General features: G+C 38.6%; 1 protein-coding gene across 1 annotated transcript in view; it reads right to left on the bottom strand.

Moving 5' to 3' along the window:
- The window catches only part of LOC308692855 (uncharacterized protein), a gene marked incomplete at its 5' end in the record, with an annotated part of 106,469 nt that extends 90,765 nt beyond the window's left edge, over window positions 1-15,704 (bottom strand). Inside the window, one exon of the mRNA XM_081369286.1 lies at window positions 15,565-15,704. Coding sequence (XP_081225412.1) covers window positions 15,565-15,704 — 140 coding nt within the window. The remainder of the gene's footprint in view (window positions 1-15,564) is intronic.
- Window positions 15,705-23,690: the final 7,986 nt, after the last annotated feature.

Below are 23,690 nucleotides of genomic sequence, written 5' to 3'. Positions count from 1 at the left end.
AAGATCCACCATACACACTCTAAAATAAATTCCAGTTCATCACTACTTTAGAGATGGATTATGATGGAAACTATGTACTTCAGTGGTACAATTAGCTGGAGCTTTTTGTGGGAAAGATAAATGCACTTTTTCCCTGCCAGCTTTCAGATGGCCCTTATTCCTCCCATGAGTAGAGGTCAGGCTCTCATTTCCTGTAGCTGGGTTAAGGAATAGTCTGAGGGCCTCAACACTCCCTAGGGATCCGACTGGCCCTCCAGGAGTGCCCAGCTACTATCCCAGCACCAACGCCACCCAGAGGTGGAACACCAGTCAGCGCCAATCCCATAATGGGCACACTGTGCACAGACAGAACTCATTAGCCCCAATCTGTGAATGTGTTTAACAGATACCCTGGGCTCTCCTTCCTCTCATAATGACTCATTAATTAAGTGTTTGTGTATCTAGAGGAATTAGGCAGACTGCAGTCATGAATCACAAGACCAATCAGTCTTGTATTGGTGGTTTGATCTTTAGAAAAAAGAGCCCACAAGAGAACAGCATTTTCCAACAAGCATACTTCACCTAATTTTAAAAATACACACCTCAGATGCTTTGAGAACCTTGTGGACTTCATCTCTACAGTGTTTCCAGCGTGCCATATTATCATCTGTCTGGCTTGAAATTAAGAACATAACTTCTATTAGAGCTGATTAGGGGCATCTATGTTTTGGGACCTGCAGAATATGGAGTTTCTTAAGTCCTCAATAACCAAACTTTCCCTTCTTCACCTGGAGCTGGTGTGCATATAGGATGACATATCTCCATTTATAGAGCCAAAATACATATAATGTAGGCTATGAGCACAAAGAGAACTATGCGACCCAATAAGCCTGTAAACAATGACACCGTTATTTATATAGTATCTGGCAAGGCAGATTAATGTTCTTTTCATTTTGGGAGGATTATAAAGATAGTCTAGGAATATTAAAATGGCTTTGAATCAAAGTAAACAAAACCAAACAATAAAACAGCTTCAATATATCTGACAAAATCATTCTGTCATGATGTTCTATAAACAAATATATCTCAATGTGAGCACAGTATAAGCTATAAAACTGTGAAAATGTTAGCGATGTTTCCAACTTACAAATGTTTACAGAGCAGACTACACTTAATGCCAGCATGAGCCGAAAAATTCTGGCGTGGGTTACAGCAATTATGGAGCATAATCAAATATCACTGCAATGATTCATGATTTATGGTCTGTTTTCACATTAAACATGTTACGTGTACAATGACACCAATGCGCCTTATTGCCAAATACCTGCCTGGTAACAATAAAAGGAGTGTTCCATTTTTTCCCCCTCAAAGGTTGCAGTCTGCTGCAGGGACAGAAATGTAATTAAAAAAACAATAATAATACTTTACACACAATAATGGGGAAAAAACGCATTAGGCTCTCGTGCTTGTATGTCTGTAGCTGCATTTTTATGTTTGTGAGCGAGTGCTCTAGAGAAAAAAAAAGAAAAAAAAACACTGAGCTCTACTTCCTCCTTATTATTACCTATCAAAAGAGTTTTTATGAAGTTCTTTACAAAGCATTTGACATTGGCGAAACATGTTTAATAGCTTGCTAAGTCAAGGCATGGCCCCATAAGTCTCATATAATCCTTTCAGAATGTGGTGGAATGTGAAACATGTGCTTTGATGCTGTGATTCTTTTTATTGCTAGTTTGTGTTCAATAAAGACTTTGATTGCCTGGATCCAGAAGTCTCTCAAAATCCATTAAAATCTCAAATCGAGAAGGGGGATAAAATGTGCATTATGTGAAAACTGAATGCCATAAAGAAGAACAACTGTATATAAGAGCATGACTGTATATTTTCAGTGATGTAACAAAGGAATCTTTGTCTTAATCGGCAGCACTTGAGGCATAATGATGGCTGCCACAAAAATTCATTTTGAAAATTTAAATATTACATAGTATATTAATATATTCTACAAGGGATTTTCACTGAATGAGCCAAATATGCAAGTACACACACATCATCAGCAGTCTAATCCAATCACACTCATAACAAATATTCATAACACAATTCTTTCCTCAACTTTAATTGGTTAAGACTCGCCGCATGGCTAACAAAGACTCAGAGTCTGATTATATATGTGTTGGAAGAGATTTTCTAACAATGCAATAATTCAACATAGTGGTAAAGTAGGGGGTTTCATTCCACAACTCTATTGAGAGCGCATTGAAAGTGGCAGCCTGGTCATGTGCAATAAGGCATCACCCATTTAGCCCTGTTGTGTTGGATTTATTTTAATTCTCTAATCCTCTAATCAGGTTTCTCCCTGCAAGTAACTGACACGTCCGATGCCGCAGTAATGTCTGAAGGCTAGTGGAGAACTCGCAGATCTCGTAAGTGGCATTTGACTCTGTGAGCTCGTGGAGGAGGACCCGAGTGAGGCACGCAGACATGAAACGTTCACCCCAAAAAGTGGCACTTGCGAGAAGAACGTGCCTAATGGGGAAATTATTTACGAACTATTTGCAGTGCACCTGAAAATACCTCCAGTGAAATTATGTTTGGCAACTTGAACTGCTTTGAAGTCAATGGAGTGGCAATAAAAATTAGCCCTTCATTAAAGAACTGCACCCTTCAAACGGAACTGGCCAATGCTCAGAGGGCCAGGAACAGCCACGCAGAGGCAGCCCTCAGCAACAGGGCACACATGTTAGCAATTTGCCTGATTCTCGGCTGTTTTTATGATTTTCTCCCAAAATTTCTCCCCGCCGCACTCCTTTTATGTCGCATTTAGGAAATTAACACTAACCGACAAATTACTTTGTAAATAAAGGAGTATAACTTTAGAATGTTGAAACCAGGACTTGCCTCAGGCGGGTGCTGCTTGAAGAGCAACAAAGGGATCCTTGATAGCTGTTTAGATATGCCAGCCCAGAGCCAGGCTTTATTTTATCAAGTGCACATAATTTTTCAATTGAATTTAATGTAAGGCATTCATTTCCCCAGTGTGCAGCACTTGTGCAACATGTCCACGCTAACTTGAAAACGGCTGAACTTAACGGCGGACTAAAAGAAGGATTTCATTTCTAAGGGTCATTTCTAAAGTGCTCTGGGTTTCAGCCAAGAACTAACTATTCTCATTCACAAAAAAAGAGGAGAGAATTAAAAAAGCTGGGGAGACTAAAATCAACCGCTGAGATCTACAGAAACCAGACGCTCAGAACTCCAAGGGACTGTTATCTGGAGCGATGTATGCTAATTACTTAATCACTTACATTTGTAAATTGTATTATTGCTAAAGAAATTACTGTACTGATTAAATTACTGATATTTATCTCCTAATAGCGCTGATTAACTGTTGATGATAATCTGTCATCGTGAAGGCTGATATTAGCTGCATCAATCTTTCAGAACAATAAACATCTAACGTGAAAGCAAACTTTTGTCTGTTCAGGGGCCAGATGGTGTGCTTAAACAGAGGAATGTACTATGTTCTTAACAGAGTGGTCACAATTTTGATGATGGGAACCAAAACTGTTGCTTTTTTTAATTGAGTTGTTTTGCCCCATTAACCTTTCATCAGGCACATACATCAAACTAAGGACGAGAACAAAGATTGCTTTGTCTTTGGTTATAATCTAGCTTAGACTTTCATTTACATTTATTCATTTGACAAAAAAGCTATGTTTCCACCAAAGTAGCGAATTTAATTTAAGCAAAAAAAAAAAGGTGCAAACACAATTTCCAAACAAAGCAGCGTCTATTCCATTTGTTCATGACAAAAAAAACTGCCGATAAATAGAAACCCACTGGGGAAGGTACTGTTTTCTTATTAAATGTAATAAATTACTTCCAGAATTATTGTGACAATAATGGTCATATTATATTTTCTTAAATTTATTCAATCACATGATGTGTATGCACAACTTGGAATTTATTTGGGAAAATGTTTTTCTATCTTGGTATAAGTTTTGTCACCATAACGAAAAAAGAAAAAAAATTACCCACCTCCAGCAAGCATATACAAATATAAAATTTGGCTATTTTATAAAAAATAAAAAAAATATTTTGTCTGACATCCCAAAAGTGGCCTGAAAATAAGTGTCATACAAATTCTTGTAGCTCAAAGAATAGGACATGGGTTCGATTCCCTGGTAATGTATGAACTGAAAAAAACGTATAACTTCAATGCAATACAAGTCAGTTTGGATTACAAGAGTCTGCCAAATCCATAAATTTGAATGAATGAAAACTCAGCTAATAATTCATGTACTGCAATTCCCCAAAGATTGGTCCTGCAAGACTCCATTGTGTGGAAAGCTTTATAAAAGCTTAATGTATTTTTACTATGTATCAGTACTCTAATATGTTATTAAAACAATACAAAATCTGTAAAAGAATAAGAAACTTTTGTCTCTAAATATTTGGTATCCTGGTCAAATAAATGTGGAGGGAACTACATTTGGGACATTCACCCAAATCAGTGTTTGCTGAAAGCTCGGCAGAAATGCCTGATGCTCTTTCTAAAACACTTTGAAGGCAAAAAAAAAAGTCTAAAGTCTGTGAAGCTATTCTCCCATGTTGGCACTACATGCTGCTGGTATAAATAATGCATCAGACATATGTATATGTATTGACTTTAATAAGAGAAATTTTATACATGCCAGCTATTGTACCTGCGCTATAATCACTTGGGGGTATCGGCACTCAAAGTGCACGCTTCCTCGTTCACACCGACGCTGACTCAGGGTAAGCCTGGGGAAATTAAACACAAAGAACCTAATTAAAATAATAATAAAGTCTCCTCTTGTTTGGAGCTCAGGTGCAACAGATACCGCCTTACAGCTGCATTTGATTTGCTAGTGGAGAGATATTTTGCAAGGACTTTTGAGATTTGCTCGCTCAAGCTACGGATTCCACCTCAACCTCGCTCCCTAATCAGGACGACATTGACAGCTCGCAGCTTGCTTCTTATCATCGTCTTGACATTCTACTGCGCTTTAGTGAGGAATACTTGATGACGGTGGGAGGTGGGTGGGGGGGCGAGTACAGAACTCCACGAGCGCCAAACTCAAGTGCTGGATATAGAACGGCTGAAAAAGAGAACGCTACATCGCAAAGTCTTTCCAGGCTCACTGAAGATGGCACCATATTGCAGGATTTGGCAGGTTCGTGGTTCAAAGTCTGACGTTTACAGCTCAGCTCTCTGTTGCATACATGTGTTGTCTGAAGAAGCAATGAAAGAAATGTGTGTGAGATGTCTTGCTGTAACCCGATTGGCCAAATGGCAGAGGAGGGAACAATTCAAGCGAGAGCTATTCTGCCTCTACAGGCCACCCTCAAGAGGGGGAATGTAAAACACCTGTTGAGGGTAAAGCCTTGATGGCACACACTGTCAAAACCCAATAACTCTGAGCGACTTAAACTAAGCTCTGGCCATGTGGTGTACGTCTTTCTTGGGAGGTATTTCCAGAGTGCTGGGTCTATAGGCTTTTCGTCAACTTCTGTTATCTGATGACGGTGGCAGTTCAGATGGTGGTCTGCAAATGTGATTTCCTCTCACAAATCCATCTAAAATTATACGCAACAAATTTCCTATGAAATTGAGCAAGCAAGGTTACTTCTGATCACGGTCATTGATGATACAGGTATATATGACATAGGTGTACAGGTGTGTATATATATATATATATATATATATATATATATATATACACATTTTTTATTATTATTTTTTTTATTATTATTTTTTTATATATATATATTTTTATATTTTATATATATATATATATATATATATATATATATATATATATATATATATATATATATATATATATATATATATATAAAAATAAAAAAGTAATGTTTGTTTGTAAAACCACATTACATTTTAGTCATTCAATTTAAAGAGCTTTTTCCTGGACACTCATATATATTATTGATCTTCATTTAGACTCTCTACAAAGATGATTTCCACTTACAAATCCACATAAAATTACATAGAACAATTTTTCCTTGAAATAAAGCACAGGAAGCTGACAGTGATCAGACGTCCCTGATGAGACGCAAATATTATACAAGATAAATCAATGCTAATAGTTGCAGGTATAAGGGAACACCACAGCATCCATTAATCATCGAGCGCTTAAGCAATGTGTGAGGACACACAGGTTGATGGAGCGAAGGCTGCGACCACGAGCTTAAGCACCAAAATCCTAGCTTTTGCTCGATGAAAGATAAATCTTAAACAAGGGGCAGCTCTTAAAATCACAAAAGACAAAGCATCTAAGCAGCTGCAAAAGCTGTATGTTAATTGTAGAGAAGCCAAAGACGGGAACAAAAACCACAGCTAGTCTGAGAAGAACTGATGGACAACTAGCAACAAGGGGAGCAATCCTCTCAACAGCCTAACAATGTGATGAGTGAAGTCAAATCTTTTGAACCAGTGCTCATGAGAGGTCACAAGGCATGAAAAAAGGCCTCAGCATTCACTGTAGAGGAGGTCCCGATGTGTAGAGCAAATGAGTAAAGTGGGGACCGTGCCATTGCACAGCTTAATTGAGCAAACAGCTGTGAAATGACATCAGCCAAGTGCGCTGCGCTTTCACTCGGCAACAATTTCGCTCTTAAAAGGTTCCATCAGTACCTCGACAGCAAGCCGTGGTCCGGAACATTTAATCTTCTATGTTTTGCAGGCCGCCAGCTGGTGGGGTTCAGAGCAAAAGTGTTCTGGTGTGGGTCACTGGTGCGATGCCGCCATAAGTGAGTCATTGTGCTGTCTCCTGTCAGTCACACTAAAGAGTGTATTACATTCCACTGATGTGAAAGCACCAACAAGCATATCTGCACAGGAGCGGGGGTTTATGAAAACACCTCCCAGAAAATCTCAGGCAATTTATGGATCAAATGTGTGGGAAAAGCCCCTAATGAGAGGATCGCGACTACTTATTCGGCCACGTACAGGTCGCACAGGTTTTGTCTGAATTACCCTTCGCATGTCTTCAGCTACTTGCCAGAGATCATTTTGTAAACTCAGTGAAGTTTCAGGTGAATTTTCATGTGCTAAATTTCAAAAACGACTATTAACATGCTCCGTGGAGCAGCTGTGATATAGCACTTAAGCTAATAACTACATAAAACACTCTTACCCCCATTTTCCATCCAAGTATCTGTCCAATGTGACATCAAGGGACCAATCGAACACGAAACCACTTTACACAGCACTGAAGAATGCAGCAAGGACAAAAAAAATACACGCTGTCCAGAGAAAAATGGACAGGAAAAAACAAAACAGTGCTACAAAGGAGCTTAGTATGTTCTTATTACATCAAGTAGCAAAGCAGCTGCTAAGAGCTTAGAAATACATTATTTGAATGAATTAGGTGTGGGCTTGGAAGTTTAGTGTGGAACATGGGAACACAAAAGGCTAAAAAGGCTGTTATGAAACGGATCCTTCAAGAATCCCTTGAACACAATAAGGAAGAACAAAGCATAGTTTCGATTTTTAAAATGCTCTGCAGTACGTCTCACCTACAAGTGTGGATAACAAAAACAGCGATGCTTTATTTATGAAGCATTTATGACTCGGCTATGATTGGTCAAGTTTCCTGTTCTTCTGCTGTCCTCGGCAATCAAACCCTTGCCTACTAACGCACAATTCTGCTGCTGTCACCATGTCAAGATGTACGTCTCTTCGCCTCTTCCTCCAAGACAATATTTAATTCATATTTCTCCATGTTATTTCATTTCTAGATGAAAGGCACTGAGATTAAGGGCAACCTTTTCCTCCCCTCCATCTCAGAAAAGCTCAGATGGAAAAAGCAAGGTCGCAGACGGGCTTAATTTCGAGCTGATAATTTAGCAAATGGTCTCCACTGTATCGCTTTGATCTTGCCAAAGTTTTGGAAATTTCGATCTTGAGCCAACTACTACTGGCCGATTATAGCCCCGCTTCATTAGTGGACCTTTAAATGGTTCACAACAATTAAGGCTGTCAAGCGGCTGTTCTCTGCCCAGGAGTAAACCTTGACTAATGATTTGCTAAAAAGTCCTGACAGTCTGTTACAGTCAGCGGTAATTGAATTTAAGCGCTAACAAGCCTTTGAACAAGTGAAAGAAATATTTTATAAGCTTGATGCAATTTGGTGGAGCAGATAATGAATCGTAATGAATATTCCCCTCTGATTTTTTCCATGTAATTGTCATTTTTCTAAACGTAATAATAACAAGCAGGGAAACAAATCCAGACAAAGACAGAGAGCAATCAGACTTCAATATCTTTCTCTCAGTGCCTCACTTTCTTGTTCTTTTCTTTTTTTTTGGCTTTTGTCTTGGTTATAGAGACTGTTTCTCGCTATTTTGTATTCTTTTGCGTTCACCACCAATAGTTTCTCAGCTATTTTAACGAGCTTGATGTGTCACAAGAATGCATGCCCAGTTCACTGTGAGCGCAAGAAAAGCTGACAACTATGCTGTTAATGTTGTGCTTTTGAGCCTGCACAAAACCCCCTAACACAACTCTGATAAGGATAAGTAGGAAATAAGGAACTAACCTCATGCTCAAGTTCTGTTTGAGGCCTGACACGGATTAATTGATCAGTGAGAGCAAACATGCATAGATTAAAAATGTTTTTAAAATGGACCAAAATAAGTACGTTAATAGGTGGCCTCATTAAGAAATAAATACACATATAGCTCTAGAAACTATAGCGTATATGAGCACTTCAGACATTAAAAGACTAGTGTTGTGCACACTTTTGTTTATAGAGTTCGTTGGGTTTGAAAGTCTTAGAAATGAGGAAAAGATGTTTTGCACAAACTCTTTTCCCTCAATGTAGTCAATTTGCCAAAAGGAAATTTGACATCAAACGATAACATCATCTTAGAAGGTCCACTTACGCAGTAACTCAGATCACTGAAAGTGTCACAAGCTCAGTAAATTAGCACACAAAATGATGAATTGGATAAAATTGCGTCAGAAAAAAAACAATCAAATATTAAAAGAGGATACACTTTTCACTTTGACATCAAGGAGACACTAAGTAATCACCAACAAGAGCCACATCATTTCCTCCATTTAGTGTTAAAGTAATAAAAGACATGTCAAAGTTCCTAGCATGATACAAGACCCCGGCGGTTCATTACGCACTGGACTCCATACTTTCCCTTGGACTAATAGGGACAATATTTAGGCAAATAAGGTCATTATGATAATAAGAGTGCTGATAATAAGTCTCAGTTTGCTTATTTGTTTTGCACGGGCTGTAACTGTCGTGATGAACAAAAGGAGGCCAATTAGATTTTAGTCTTTTGCCAAAATTGGATTTCATAGCAGAAAAACAGGGCCATATACTTTGAATTCATCAGGGATGAATGGAAAATGTGATTAAAATTTCAGACTAAAGTCCTCGTTGGAGCATATAAGTTTGCGTACAAGGGCACGGCGCTCTGTAGCTGTAATTACCTGAGAGAATTTGATTCCTCTTAAGTGGGTTACCAATGGATTTGGAAGCATTCACGGGTGTTAAAGGTTTGGGTGACTTATTGTACTTTATTGTACAATGCTGCAATAAGACCTCTAATTGTGTTAAGTGCCAGAGCAGAAACATTTCTCAAAATTGTTTCTAATATGATATTATCAGTTAATTCTGAGCTACTTTCAACTGAACTTGTTTACTGGCATAACTTAAATGTATGCATAAAAGAGAAAGCCTACGATCATATGCAAAGCAAAATATTTGTAACTACTAGGCCTTTTATAGGCTGCTCTAGACAAAACACAGCATGAAAAACATAGCTTTTGTCAACATCTTTGGGGATGACAAAACATGATTAGGGTGACCAGACTTCCTAGTTTACCCAGGACAATTCCAGGCTTCCGTAAATTCAGTAATAGAGCCTGGTTTTAGCTGTTAGTTAACTTAATTAAATATCCTCAATGTCCCTTATATTACCGTCTCTGAATGTGGTTCTTGCTAGCCAGCTGGAAATGTGAAAATACACTTTCGATGTATCAAAATGTACAGAAATAATGTTTGCTGCTATCAAAAGGAAAACATAACTATTATGGCTTAAATGTGCACAGTGTCCATACTAGGCGGCACAGTGCAAAACGTTTTCAGCAACAAGTAGCGTGAAACAATCATAGCCAATCAGAAGACATTATTAAACAGTTATGAGGAGCGGAATTTCAGACCAATGAGATTGCACAGTGGGAGTATTTTGTTTATATCTTGGTTTCTATCGGTTTGTATTTTGTAACGTTACATTAAGTACATTACATAAAGCTACACAACAGAAATCAAAAGAAACTAAGCAATAAATGTAATACAGTGCCAACACACTTTTTCAGTGGCCTTGGTTCTGCAAGTATTTTCCCATTAGGATTTTTGTTGTTGTTGTAAATTTAGTTAATGGCCCGGTTTCAGAGAAAGGCTTTAGCCAGGATTAGACCCAAGTTAAATAAGGACATTTAAGTAGCTTTTATAAATGTGCCTAAGGAAAAATATTATTACTGGTAAGCATCTTGAGACAATGGCAGTATATTTTAAGATATGAGTGCAAGTTGCTTTCAGTTAAAACAGCTCAAACATGCATTTTAGTCTATAGGCTTAAGAGTTATAGGCCTAAGCCATGAACCAAAACAACCAGCTACAAAGTGAATCACAGTGCAACTTTGATTTGAAACATAAAAAAAAAAAGACTATACTTAACGGTTTTATCAAGGGAAAGAACTATAATACCATGAAGCATTGCAAATAAAAACGATGTGAAAATCTAAAATAATTGATTTAAAGATGTTGATTATACATATATTTTAAACCGGCATCATTTGCAGTGCTTCATGGGAGTGTTCTTTGAATGGGAAGTTTACTTCCGGAATCTGAATTTTGCACTCTCTAGATACCAAGCCATCAACAAAATAACCTGCTCACTTGGAAGTGGCTGAATAGGACAATTATTTAATTAATTATTTTATCTAATTATTTAAAATAATTCAAAATGTAATATTCATATATTTACGTGTAAAACTTTTTAATAAGGAAAAAAGTGTAGGTTAAAAAAGTCTAGTCACCCTAAATATGAGGGAGTATAACGTCACATGCTGTTTATCTCGATATTACCTTGATATACCTTGCAAAAATTGTATTATTTTAAATAGCCTCCAGTGCCCTGCCTGATCTCACCATCTTCTCAATTTTAGCTAAAGCAATCAGCCTGCCACTCTATTGCAAACAAAACCATGTGATGCAACCCGCAGCCTTAGTATTCAACGTATCTTTTTACATGGAGAACAAATTGGATTGACAGGCGGCATAATGGCATGTCCCTGCCCTATTCACTCTTACCACGCATGGACAAAACGTCTAGGCTGATGAGTTCTTGATAGCATTTGGTGGTTTCTTTGTATACTCCAGCTCATCTCCAAAAGTCAATTAAAATCCTGTAATGTTGACACCGCCAGCGCGTGCCCCTATCAAATGCAAGCGTATCCATCGCGTGACTCGCGTGAACTTTGAGGTCGCGTGGCATTGCGCAACAGGTCAGGTGATTAAATGCATTTGAGCTCGAGCTTCTAGAAAGCCGGATCGTTCATACGAATCATAACTAATGTGATAATTACATCTTCTGTATGTGTGGATAATATTCACACCCAGTAGGGCCTAGCCTATAAAATATTAAATGTTCGAAAATTGCGATAAATTCTTACATTACGATTTCCTGTGTTCACAACAGTTTTGCAGTCATTTTTTTAGTTAATCAAAAACACAAAGTCATTTAGAACCATTTACAAGTAAATTGGTATTGCTTTCCGTTAAATCCTCTGTTTATTTCAAATACTAGTTCAATATTCGGTTCTCGACTCATTACAAATCGAACATGTTGGAAATAGTGGCTGCATCCGAAATCGCATACTTCCCTACTATGTAGTAGGCGAAAAACAGTAGGCTACTGTATGTGACAAAAGAAGTGGAAATCGGAAGTGAGCATCCCTATGTCCTACTCCCTCTGAAGTGCAGAACATGACCATAAATTATTAAATAGGCCTACTTCCATGAAGTGACCATTGCATGTTCCCTTCGCCAATGGACCTGTGGAAGGGCCCTTCATGAAGGGATTCACTTTCGTTTGGAATTGGAGTGCGCCCAGTGCTCTAATTGAATCAAGTCTTATGGGGGTCCCAACCATAAAAAAAATTTCACCAAATTTTTTTTTGCCCGGGGGGTTTGGTTAGTCTTGCAATATACAATTTATACAAAATATGCAATATATTTGATCATAATCAAATCATAAGCATAAATATATACTATTTATTAAAAACAGTTGATAAAGAATAATATATATCACACACACACACACACACACACACACACACATTTTAATATACATAATAAAATGAATTATACACTACCATTCAGAAGTTGAGATTGATACGATTTTTTTAATGTTTTTTAAAAGAAGTCTCTTCTGCTCAAAGCTGCATTGATTTGATCAAAAAAACTGTATTGTGAAATATTGTGACTGTTTTCTATGTGAATATATAGTCAAATGTACTCCTGTGATGGTAAAGCTGAATTTTCAGCATCATTACTCCAGTCTCCAGTGTCACATGATCTTCAGAAATCATTCTAATATAATCAACAACCATTTAAGATTATTATTATCAATGTTGGAAACAGTTTATTTGTGTGGAAACCGTTTTTTTTATAACCGCAAGCTTTTGAATGGTAGTGTATAATGCTACAAAAGTTTCTATTTCAGATAAATTTAGTTCTTTTGAACTTTCTAATCATCAAAGTCAAAAAGCTAAAAATAAAATTGTACACAATACAATGATAATAATCATAAATGTTTGTTGAGCATCAAATCATCATATTTGAACGATTTCTGAAGGATCATGTGATGAAGACTGGAGTAATGATAGTGAAAATTCATTATTTTAAATTATAATCATATTTCATAATATTACTGTTTTACTGTATTTTGGATCAAATCAATGCAGGCTTGGTGAGCAGAAGATTTGAACAGTAGTGTACATCCAACAGAATGATTCTAGCTTTATTTACCAATGTATTATTTACCCTTAAAACAACTGGATGATTGATGTGACACTGTGAAGATAATAATGTTTGTTCCAAAAGACTTGATTAAATGCATGAAACTAGCTTATTAGATATTAAAATTGTGACAAAACAGGTTGTCAGTCTGTGTGTTGGTGGGAATTTTTCAACGATTTCAGTACATACGATTTTTACACAGTTACATCCAGTAGGTGGCGGGCGGTAAAGCACTGTTATGAGTGAGTAAGTCAGTCAGCAGACTATTCAACCATTTCAGTGAATAATGCTGAGTTTTATATTGTGTAGGTCTCCAGCTAACTGGCTAACTCACGTTATCACTGTCTTACAGAAATACTTCTGCTAATCAATTCGAGCACATTAGCATTATGCACCTACAAATGACGTCCCCTTCCCGAAGTGCCCTTTAAGGGTGCAAAAACGCTGTTTGGACAATTATGTTCGGAGAATAAATGTACTGTTTTGTCAATCCGAAAGAGAAAATAAAAAGTGTGAATCATAAAATAAAAACAGTGTTTGGAATTCACCCCAAGTTTGGAATTCACCCCTCTTGTCTGAGTTTATTATGAAATGTAAGACAAAAGTAATGTTTTCAGACATGAAAGAATAGATGTTATCTTTTATTTTGCTGTAAATTAATCACTAACACTAAACTGCTGCCAATAATGTAAGCCACTGGCAAACCTCTGATGGCTGTCATTCACTGTATTGCATTAAAAAGACCAAAATTATGCAGCCTTCCGTTTGAGAAACACTACGGTGGCCGAGAAGGGTCATAACACATACAAACGCCACAACAACTACATATTCAGAAAACAACTTCGTCGATTTCACATCACGTACGCTGCAAATATTCACAGCACGAGCAAATAGGGAAACTAACTGCAGAGAATGTCTAATAAGGCGAGAAGTTTCACTCTCAGTAAACTTCCGGCTTCTGAAATGGTTGCAGTTCCACTCTGATTCCATATGAGGGCGCTCACAGGACGAGTGCAGAATGAATGGAGGTCAATGGCACTATACCCATCAAAATCCTCTTTTCTCAGGATATAATTTTTTGTCTAGTAATTTGAATATTGTATTCGAAAGGAGATGCAAAGAAATTACACATTGCTGGGTGTTAGATTTTTTAGAGTCACATATTTGCTTTAAAAAGTCTTTTAAAATGTCAATGACATTGACACATCGTACAACCAGAGATACTGCTTTACGGCAATCCTTCAGTCACTTTGGTGCTTTCGCGCTCTGCACTTTCTTTTCTCTCGAGGCATCGACAACACAGCTGACACAGGTAAATACACGTGCTAGACGAGTTTTTGTTTTGTTTGTTTCTGGTCCCGCTTCAGATGCCACGATGCCATCAAGCGGTATCTCTGGTCGTAATCAGTCCTTCACTGACCAATCAGCGTTCATACGCAGAATGCTAGCGTGTTATGGGCAACAACAACTCAACCTGTAAGAAATCGAAAGGACCTAAGTACTCGTTCATTCAACTTTCGACCTATAACCCATGTTGAACTTGCAAAACCTTCAGTCGAATCTGAGATTTCTCAACGGCAATCGGATGAAAGAGACAAATTTAGCCGTCTAGCCCCATAGACTCCCATTCATTTTGCACTCATGGGCGATCGCCCCCAGTGGAACTCTGGTGGAACTACAACCAAAATTCGGTACAATAGGACTTAATAGGGAGTGGGCAGGCTCTCCGTAGACGGGCTTTGCTAACTGCAAACTGCAAAGACATAGCGGAAATGTTTCCAGGGGGGCCATAATCAGTGACGGCTACGAGAGGTCAGTGTTTCTCTTTTATTATGACAGACTTGTCGATGTGCTCTGATACCGAAGTGGTTTTGTGTGTTTTCAGCATATTAAGTTATTGTCCCTATAACGTATTAGTCCACGCAGATAATTGTTAAACGTTCTGCCAACGTTGTTAGCTGGAAACTAGCTGGCTAGCTCACTTCTGGTCACTAAATATGCATTACCGGCGTTTGTACATTGTTGTCCTGATATCTGAACTATTTATTTATTTTTCAGATTGAAATGTTCTGTCCGTTTTGTGCTGCAAACCACTTCTGTATCAGAGCACATCGACAAGTCTGTAATAATAAAAGAGAAACAGAGAAACTTACCTCTTGTAGCCATCACTGATTATGGCCCCCCTGGAAATTTCCGTTGTGTCTTTGCAGTTTCGTTTCCCTATTTGCTCATGCTGTGAATATTTGCAGCGTACGTGATGTGAAATCGACGGAGTTGTTTTCTGAATATGTAGTTGTTGTGACGTTTGTATGTGTTTTCTGAATTTGGAGGTGTTTTCTGAATATGTAGTTGTTGTGGCGTTTGTTTGTGTTGTGACCCTTCTCGGCCACCGTAGAAAAACCCTATATTCATACTACATACATTTATACTATAGAACGTACTTTTTTTTTAGCGGTCGTGAAGTAATTATTCAAAATAAGTAGCCTACTGTACTTACTCAAGAGAGTATGTGATTTCGGACGCAATTGTCTCAAAGGACCACTCAGACAGATTGAGTTGAACTGGTTCAACCGATTCTTCTTCTTCTTCTTCTTTCAGATTTTTAATGGCGGTTGGCAACTCATCTAAAAGGTGCATTACCGCCACCTACTAGACTGGAGTGTGGACATTATAATGACAACAAAGAAGACTGTTTAAAAAAAAAAAAAAAAAAAAAAAAACGATTAAATTCTTTCGCTTAACCCAGTATTTTTCAAAAACACAATTAATAATTTGTGTATTTTCCCAGATGTTTTTCCTAATAAATGTTCAAGTGTAATACTTTGTTCATCCATTTGTGTCTTCAATTCTACCCTATCTTTTTCATATTTTTTGCAGTCTAACAATATATGTTTCACTGTCTCTTGTACATTACAATAAGTACATAGTCCAGTGGGGTGTTTTCCTATTCTGTACAATGTTGTATTTAAACCAGTGTGACCCATTCTAAGACGTGAAACTAACATCTCTTCCTTTGGGCTTCTGCCCTTCCTCATGCTTGTGACTACTTGATTTTGAATACTGTATAAATGACGTCCTGTATCCGCTGTGCTCCAATATTCCTGCCATTTTTTAATTGAATGTTGCTTTATGATGGTTTTAACCTCTACTCTACATATTGGTATACACACATCTACTATTTCATGCTTTATAGAGTTTTTTGCTAGCATATCTACAGCTTCATTTCCTTCCACCCCTACATGAGCAGGAACCCAAAGGAAAGAGACAGCTATTCTTTTATTATGAAGTGTAAGCAGCAAATTAAGTATTTGATGAATGAGGTCTTGTCTACATGATGCTCTCCCAGATTGAATACTTAATAATGCTGATAAACTATCTGAGGCTATAACGACACCTTGGTCCTGACTATTTTCTTCCACCCACCCTAACGCTAGTAAAATTGCTACTAACTCCACCGTGTAAACTGACAGGTAATCTGTTGTCCTCTTTTTGACTGCTACTTTATACCGAGGAATAAAAAAGGCTGCACCAGTACGGCCTGGGTTCAACCGATTCATTTAAACGAACCGACAAAAAACGATTCGTTAACGAATCAGACGTCCCCATTGGAGTCGCGTGAGGCAGGTGACTCGGTGTAGGCTATTGCTCGCTGACAAGCCAAGGGCGCGAAAAAACGGAATTAATTTGACAATGAGTAAGTGACAGACGATTCTCTCTCCCTTGCCATCTCACTTCGTCTCTAATTGTGCTACGGACAGCTTTAAGCACATCTGGGAATTGCAGTGAGGCTCTGGCAAAGATTAACGGCCCCTCAATGCTTTGTTGCTGCTGTATTTGCATGATAATTAGTTGAAGGCTGTATATATTTTAATTTATTTATTCTCTAGTGCTTGCTAATACACACAGAGAGAGGAATGCAGCTACATGCATTAATTACAATGATTAAAGTGTTCACTGTGCAGTCTCTTGATGTGTTTATTAAATTAATAAGTAAATTGACAGATGAGACTTTGAAACTCACAGAATTGTCCCCTTGTTTATAGAGTCATGGTGCATTTTAAACCTGCAGGAGCTCCAAAAGGATCCACCTCTCTCATTCCTTGAGGGAGGAAGTATTACAGAGTAAGTAAGATACATAAAGCTTTTGTGAAGTAGGCGTAATGAAGCTTGAACATACTATTGTGACTTACATTAACAGGTTAAAATAAATATAATTGGTTCCTTAAGAATTTCATTTCCTGGAAATATGTGACATCTGTTATTCCCTGTGTTCCTATAAAAAATAAAAATAAAAAAATCAGCTGAGAGATTATTTGATATGATGAGCTGCCCATAGATTAAGTTATTAAATATTAAATAACCCAATACTGTCTGCAGAGTATTATAAATCTGAAGACATCAGTATGTTTTAGGCGATCATTTGTGACCACTGCTGTGACCATCTATTTTATTGATAGAATATGCACAGTTTCTTGAATCTATTCACCAAATGAAACTTTATAATATTTTGCAAATTATAAACTGCTATCCTAAATGTAACAATTGATTATATACATTCATGTGAGGTGCAGTGTTAGTTTTTCATTTCAGACTAAAACTTTTTCTTTTTGGAAAGTTTGTAATTGACAAATATCACCTTGAGCGAGCCATCACTGCCAAAGTGGTCTAGTCAAACAATCTGACTCTCAAACATACGAAAACCTGGGACTGGATTCTGCACTTCACTGTTAGGTTGATATGATACCTGTCAAGTTGATGGAGGTCCCATCCTCCGGCCTCCTCCAGGTCTGCAGGCAGAAGCCTGTACTCCTACCTAGACCCCCTCCGCCCCGGCGTACAGTGCGGCCCATTAAAATTAAAGCAGCTCCTTACTGTTGAAACGTCATGTCCATCCCATTCCCCAACATGCATTGGGAACAAAGGGAACAATCTATTTTCCTGATAGAAGCCAGCAGTTGGTAAGAGGTTTGAGATGAGTGCGAGAATACAATTTGCCTAGAGAGTGCCCGAGGATCAAGCCAGCCCTGACTCACTCTGGAATGAGGCTGTCAGCTGGCAACCAGCAGTAATTGCTTCCCATGGCAGGACCCCACCAGCCAGAGAAGAATGTGTGCGTGGAGCTCTTCAACCCAGGGATCAATTTTCACAACAGCCCAATCATAATTGTTTTCTAAGGATACGGAACTTGTTGCGAATGCGAGCAGAGGGCAAGGCCTGATTGACACTCATTGACCGGTTTGAGCGGGTTAGGAGGATTAGGGCCGATCGAGGTTGCAGCTCGGAGCCACGGCACACTGTTTGTCACTCAGGTTGAGGGGAGTGCAGAGAGAAGAATAAGAAATCCTGATTCTGAAGAAGCTTCGGCCTGCACTGGAACTGTCAGTCCACTCAAAGAGAAACAGTGCTCTTAGCACACTCTCAAGTGAACGATTTCTCAATTGTGCGATTACAAAAATTTGGGTCGTTTTGACATTCGACAAAAGTCGGCATGAAAATGGAAATTGCGTTAGTCTTTTCTTCAATATTGTGATGTACATCCAAGTGAAACGGCTTCTCGAATGAGGAAAAAAATGTAGGCCAGGATTTGATTCTGTCCATCGGGAATCGATTGGATCATTGAATCGTTGGATCATTGTGGTTTGCTATTGCTACGATCTCATGTGGGTGACAGGTTGTCCCGCCCTCACGCCGGTGAACACATCATCATAGAAATGTTGTTGCAAGGGCTAGGGGAAGTTATTTTGATTAAAGATTACTATTATAGATAAAGGCACATGAAACTTAAAAAATAATGATGTTCATGTATAAATCATTTATAAACACTGCAATATTCCATAAAAACAAGAATTTTTATTTGATTTTATTCTAATTTAAAGAGGTACCTTTAAAATGTGTGATCTAGAAGTCCTTGAATGTCCTGCATAGGAAATGCTCAGTCCACTATCAATCTATCATCTGTCTACAGATAATTTCGTACGCTGTCAAGCACCGAATTGAATTGTAGGACACTTGGATGGCTGCTGCCACTGCCACAGGGTCCCAAGACCCATCTCAAATGTCACTTCAGCCGACTGCTAACATGTGGCCCCTTGGCCAGTGACTCTGACATGCTATTATCTGTCTGGAGAAGAGACGACATGGTGTTGTCAGAAACCCGTGTCTCTACACATGTATCCATCACAGAGTGGCAGATGGCTTGGATCAAATTATTTTTTGTGTAAAAGGCCGTGTGAAGTTTCAAAACGTGACTGCCGCAGATGCCTCTCACAGGAGGCATAATAGAGCATCTTGTGTGGCGGCCGCAGATGCCTCTTGCAAAAGGCATAATAGAGGAGCACCTTGGGAGAATCCAGCAGCCATACGGAAGAGGCTGCGGTTTTCTTCTGGCTCAACCCAACAAATTTACAAAAGAATGCATTAAGGTACCATATGCCCCTAAGCGATTTGGGCTTGAACATCAGCAAATCTACTGTATTTGTTCTGAACGTCACCACTAATGCTCAAGTACAGACTCTAAAACTAACTCAACCTTCACTGTCTCTAAATAAATGACAAAATATAGAGCATGTTATATACATACATATGTATCTATTTCTGACATAAATATGTCAATGAGTAGCATCATTATAGGCTAACAAGTAAGTCTCACTGGGATGCTCCTTCCGCACTTCTGTCGCTGCCTTTATTAGCATCATTGTGAGGGGAAAATGAATGGCGTATCCTGATAGCATTGTTTAGTAGCACATCCTGCCTGTGTTGTTTTAGCGCCCCGTTCAATAAGGCCCTGTTTACACCTGGTATTAAATTCTCGATTGATCCCATCAAAAGTGGATGGACATCTCAAATACATCTCCTGTAACCACTTGTGCTCAGATTTCATGGGTAAGTGGCTATTTTGTGACTACATACAGTACAGCACTCACTATGTCAGTGTGTATGCTGTTCATTTTTTCCCAAATGTTTGCATAATGCTAATTTCCGATTAGGCAAACATATAAATGGATATATATATTGAAACATTTAACTAATAAGTAGGATTAAATTAATAATTTAAACGAGAAATTTAAGTTTTTTATATGACCCAAAAATTAACTGGTTTTATTGTGAATGATTCATCAATGATGTTATTTGAAATATATAAATGTCTTAAATGTATCAACTTCCTTCCCTTTTTTTTTAGCTGCATCAAAAATATACGCTTACATCCTCTCCCATCCAACCACCGGGATCCATTCAAGTAATGCTCACTTTTCACAATCCAATCAATTCCCTATGGATAAAATCAAGACCTGTCCTATATTATTTTCTTGTTGAAATATCCTGTCATACATCAGATTATGAAGTAAAATGGGTTGTGAACGGGTGGCGTTTTATGTCAACTTTAAAGCATGAATATACACGTACCTCCATGCTGTTTACTATGGGCTACAGCAGGTGTCCCCAAATCCCACCCAGATTCAGGTACTCGCACACACACAAACACACACACACACACACACACACACACACACACACACACACACACACACACACACACACACACACACACACACACACACACACACACACACACACACACACACAAACTCTCGTGCTGACTGTCACCCTGTCACTGGTGTTGTGTCAGGCCCAGAGGTGGACCTGCAAATGAATCCTCAGGCTCATCAGTGTGCTGCTCCAAAATAGTTGTCACTGCAGGAAACCTCTGGAGCTCCTTGATGTGGTGTACAGCTTACCTACAGGCAGGGCTTTGTCTATGCCAGCCTCTTCCCTGTGAGCGGATGAGTGCTGCATGACTAGCGTAGCACACAGCCAGCCCTCGTACAGCAGCAGGAGACGGAGCTCACAGCGGGGTTTGTGTGCGTGTTGTGCATCTGTGCACGTGTGTGTGCTAGGCATCTGTTGTAATGACTATGTTGATTGGCGATCATGTGAATATGTGTGTGTGTTTTTTTTTTTAACCCACAGGAATTAATTAGCCTGTCTTTTACAGAAGAGAGGTGTCTTTTGTATGTAGGGACAGCATGCTGAGAGGGGTGATTTTTTTATTACCATTTTATTTTTTTCATTTTTTTTTTTTTTTACACGAGTAGCCGTGCTGTGAGTTCTTCTCGGAAATATATGATAATAATCATGCAAATCTAGCAAATAACTTCATGCTGATGAGGTCAAATGTCTCATATCAAGAAATAAATGCATACTGAACTCAGATTAGCTGTTGTTCATTCTACACTTGTCTGAATCAGCAGTAAGACAGCTGACAAATTTGCAATGCTGGCATTATAAGTTGTCAACAAATATTTCTTCTTCAATTCACTTATCACTTATTGCAAATGACTTATCCGTGGACATTTTTCTCTCTCTTTTTTTTTTTTTTTTTTGATCAAATTTGATTAGAATCAAAACAGACCTCTCTATCTTCATTTGCCAGACTTCTCCAGTCATTTAGTCTGCTTAAACCCTGCATCTTCCTTACAATCGACTGCAGGTTCACATTCAGATCTGCATCCATTAAATCAACAACCGATGAATAGAACCAAGTCCCTTTCTTGCAATTTTATCTATTTTTTTAAGTCACAATATTAAATAGATTATCTTTCGCTGCTTCTGTTACATTGCAACTTTGAGATTAACAGTGTGCATCTTGCCGCCATTTTCATAACACAAACCCGTATCTCGCCAGTTATCTAAATAATTATTTACAAAATTATCCTGATGATAATCTATATTTCTGCACACATTTCCAAGTTTGAACTTCAAGTGGCATTATATTATATTATATTATATTAATTATATTATATTATACCCCATACTGCCGGTGCAGCCTACTTCATATACTGTAGCACCTAACCTGGGGTCAGGGCTCAGCATTGAGAGCAGAGTGGCTTAGTAATTGCCTGTAACTCAGGTGTTAGGGGAATGTGCTGGACAAAGGTCAGAGTTTTTTTTTTTTTTTTTAAGCAGAGAAAATGGCCACCAAACTGCATTCCAATTGACAAATCTCATTATAATCTCTCCTAACGTCTGTCACTCTTCTCTGTCCAGATTCCCCAGGCTTCCCCTGCTCAGCACGGTCACAAATGAAAGGAAAGTGGACCACCCAGGACCCAAGGACAATGCAGTGTCGCTGTTCAACACGAGCACCCCTGTAAACACTACACCCGAAACACGTGTATCACGTAGACTGATCGTTTCGTTGTCACCGCGATCAAAATTAGCATCGGGCTGGGTGCACCTCTCGCCGCTACCTTTGCAGAATCTCCAGTATCTTATGCAAACTGTGTGCGTTTGTTGGGGAGCTCTGGCAGCGACTGATGAGTGTCTCATTATCTCCACACCAGCCGTACACAGTAAGAAGAGCATAATCAAAGCCTGGGGGTACGTATTAATTATCCTTTTGAATAGTGATGAAATTTTAAAAAGATCTCCTTAAGGCTCCCATCATCAGCAGATGAAACAAAGCTCGGCACAGCTTGCACGTTGAGGCTCACATGTGTTTTTACATCTGTTCAGGATATTTCAATTTGATGCTCAACAAGCTGAGCCTGAGATTAAAGGATCATACGTGTCATCCACACAAACATCACTTCCAGAGCAGGCGAGCGTACGTGAGCTCAGCTTTTCCAAGAGAGAGGCGTCACCGCCGCAGACGACGCAGTCGCACTTCTGTCTCCCTGTGTGTGACTGAGTGTGTGTGTGTGTCCTCTGTGAAGGCTGATGCGATGCCTCTCACATGTTCAAGATGTCGAGGAAGGAGTCTTTTCTTTGTGTGTGTGTGTGTGTGTGTGTGTGTGTGTGTGTGTGTGTGACGAAATTTGCTTTTAAGAAATATTTATGAGCCGGTACCCTTTAAAAAAAAGAGCGTTGTCTTTAATGAACATGTTTTAGAGATTGTTACAGCATCTATAATTTATAAGGTAAGACTTCATCTGTGAACAGGGCTAGTTTGTAAATGTGAATACTTAATAATAATGAAAAAAATACATCTCACACAGCTGCTGTACTGGCATAATATGACACTTCTGGAGCAGACAGATATTCTCGGAAGAAGGCCGGTGTGTGTGTGTCTTTTTTTGGGGGGGGGGGGGGGGTTCCCCCATAGTGAGCAGCATTGTGTTGACGTTGGCAGCATTTGATATTGGCAAATCAGTTTGCACAAATGGCCTCCTCTACTGAAGCGATAAGAATCTTATTACTAGTGTACATACAATTAGTCATGTTACACCTAATTAGTCAGCTTGTTGTACTTTGGCAAACTATTTATGAATCTATTTCTGAAGATTCCTGAATGCAATTCTGAGACAACTTGTCTACATTTGCTCTGGATTTGGATATAACAAACCCTCTACTCAAAATCTAGTGAGCTGCATAAAAATAGCTGAAAAAATAACTGTCTAACTAGTTTAACTAGTCTCTAAGTCTGACTGAAAAGTGCCTGAAAAAAGTCAACAAACCAGACTGGGAGACCTTCTAAAACCAGCAAACCAGCTTGGAATAATTTAGAATATTTTATTTTCCAGCAGGTTCCTCAGACAAAGAGCAGGGTAAGAGCTCAGTTTTAGGATTAGTGTTGTAGTACGTGAGACCAGACAAATCTGAACTCTGCCTCATCTCAATATAGAA

This window comes from Scardinius erythrophthalmus (genome assembly GCF_964197995.2).
Source record: "Scardinius erythrophthalmus genome assembly, chromosome: 6".
NCBI classification, from domain to species: domain Eukaryota; kingdom Metazoa; phylum Chordata; class Actinopteri; order Cypriniformes; family Leuciscidae; genus Scardinius; species Scardinius erythrophthalmus.
Note: the sequence above shows the minus strand (reverse complement) of the source record. Positions and strands in the feature narration are given on the sequence as shown.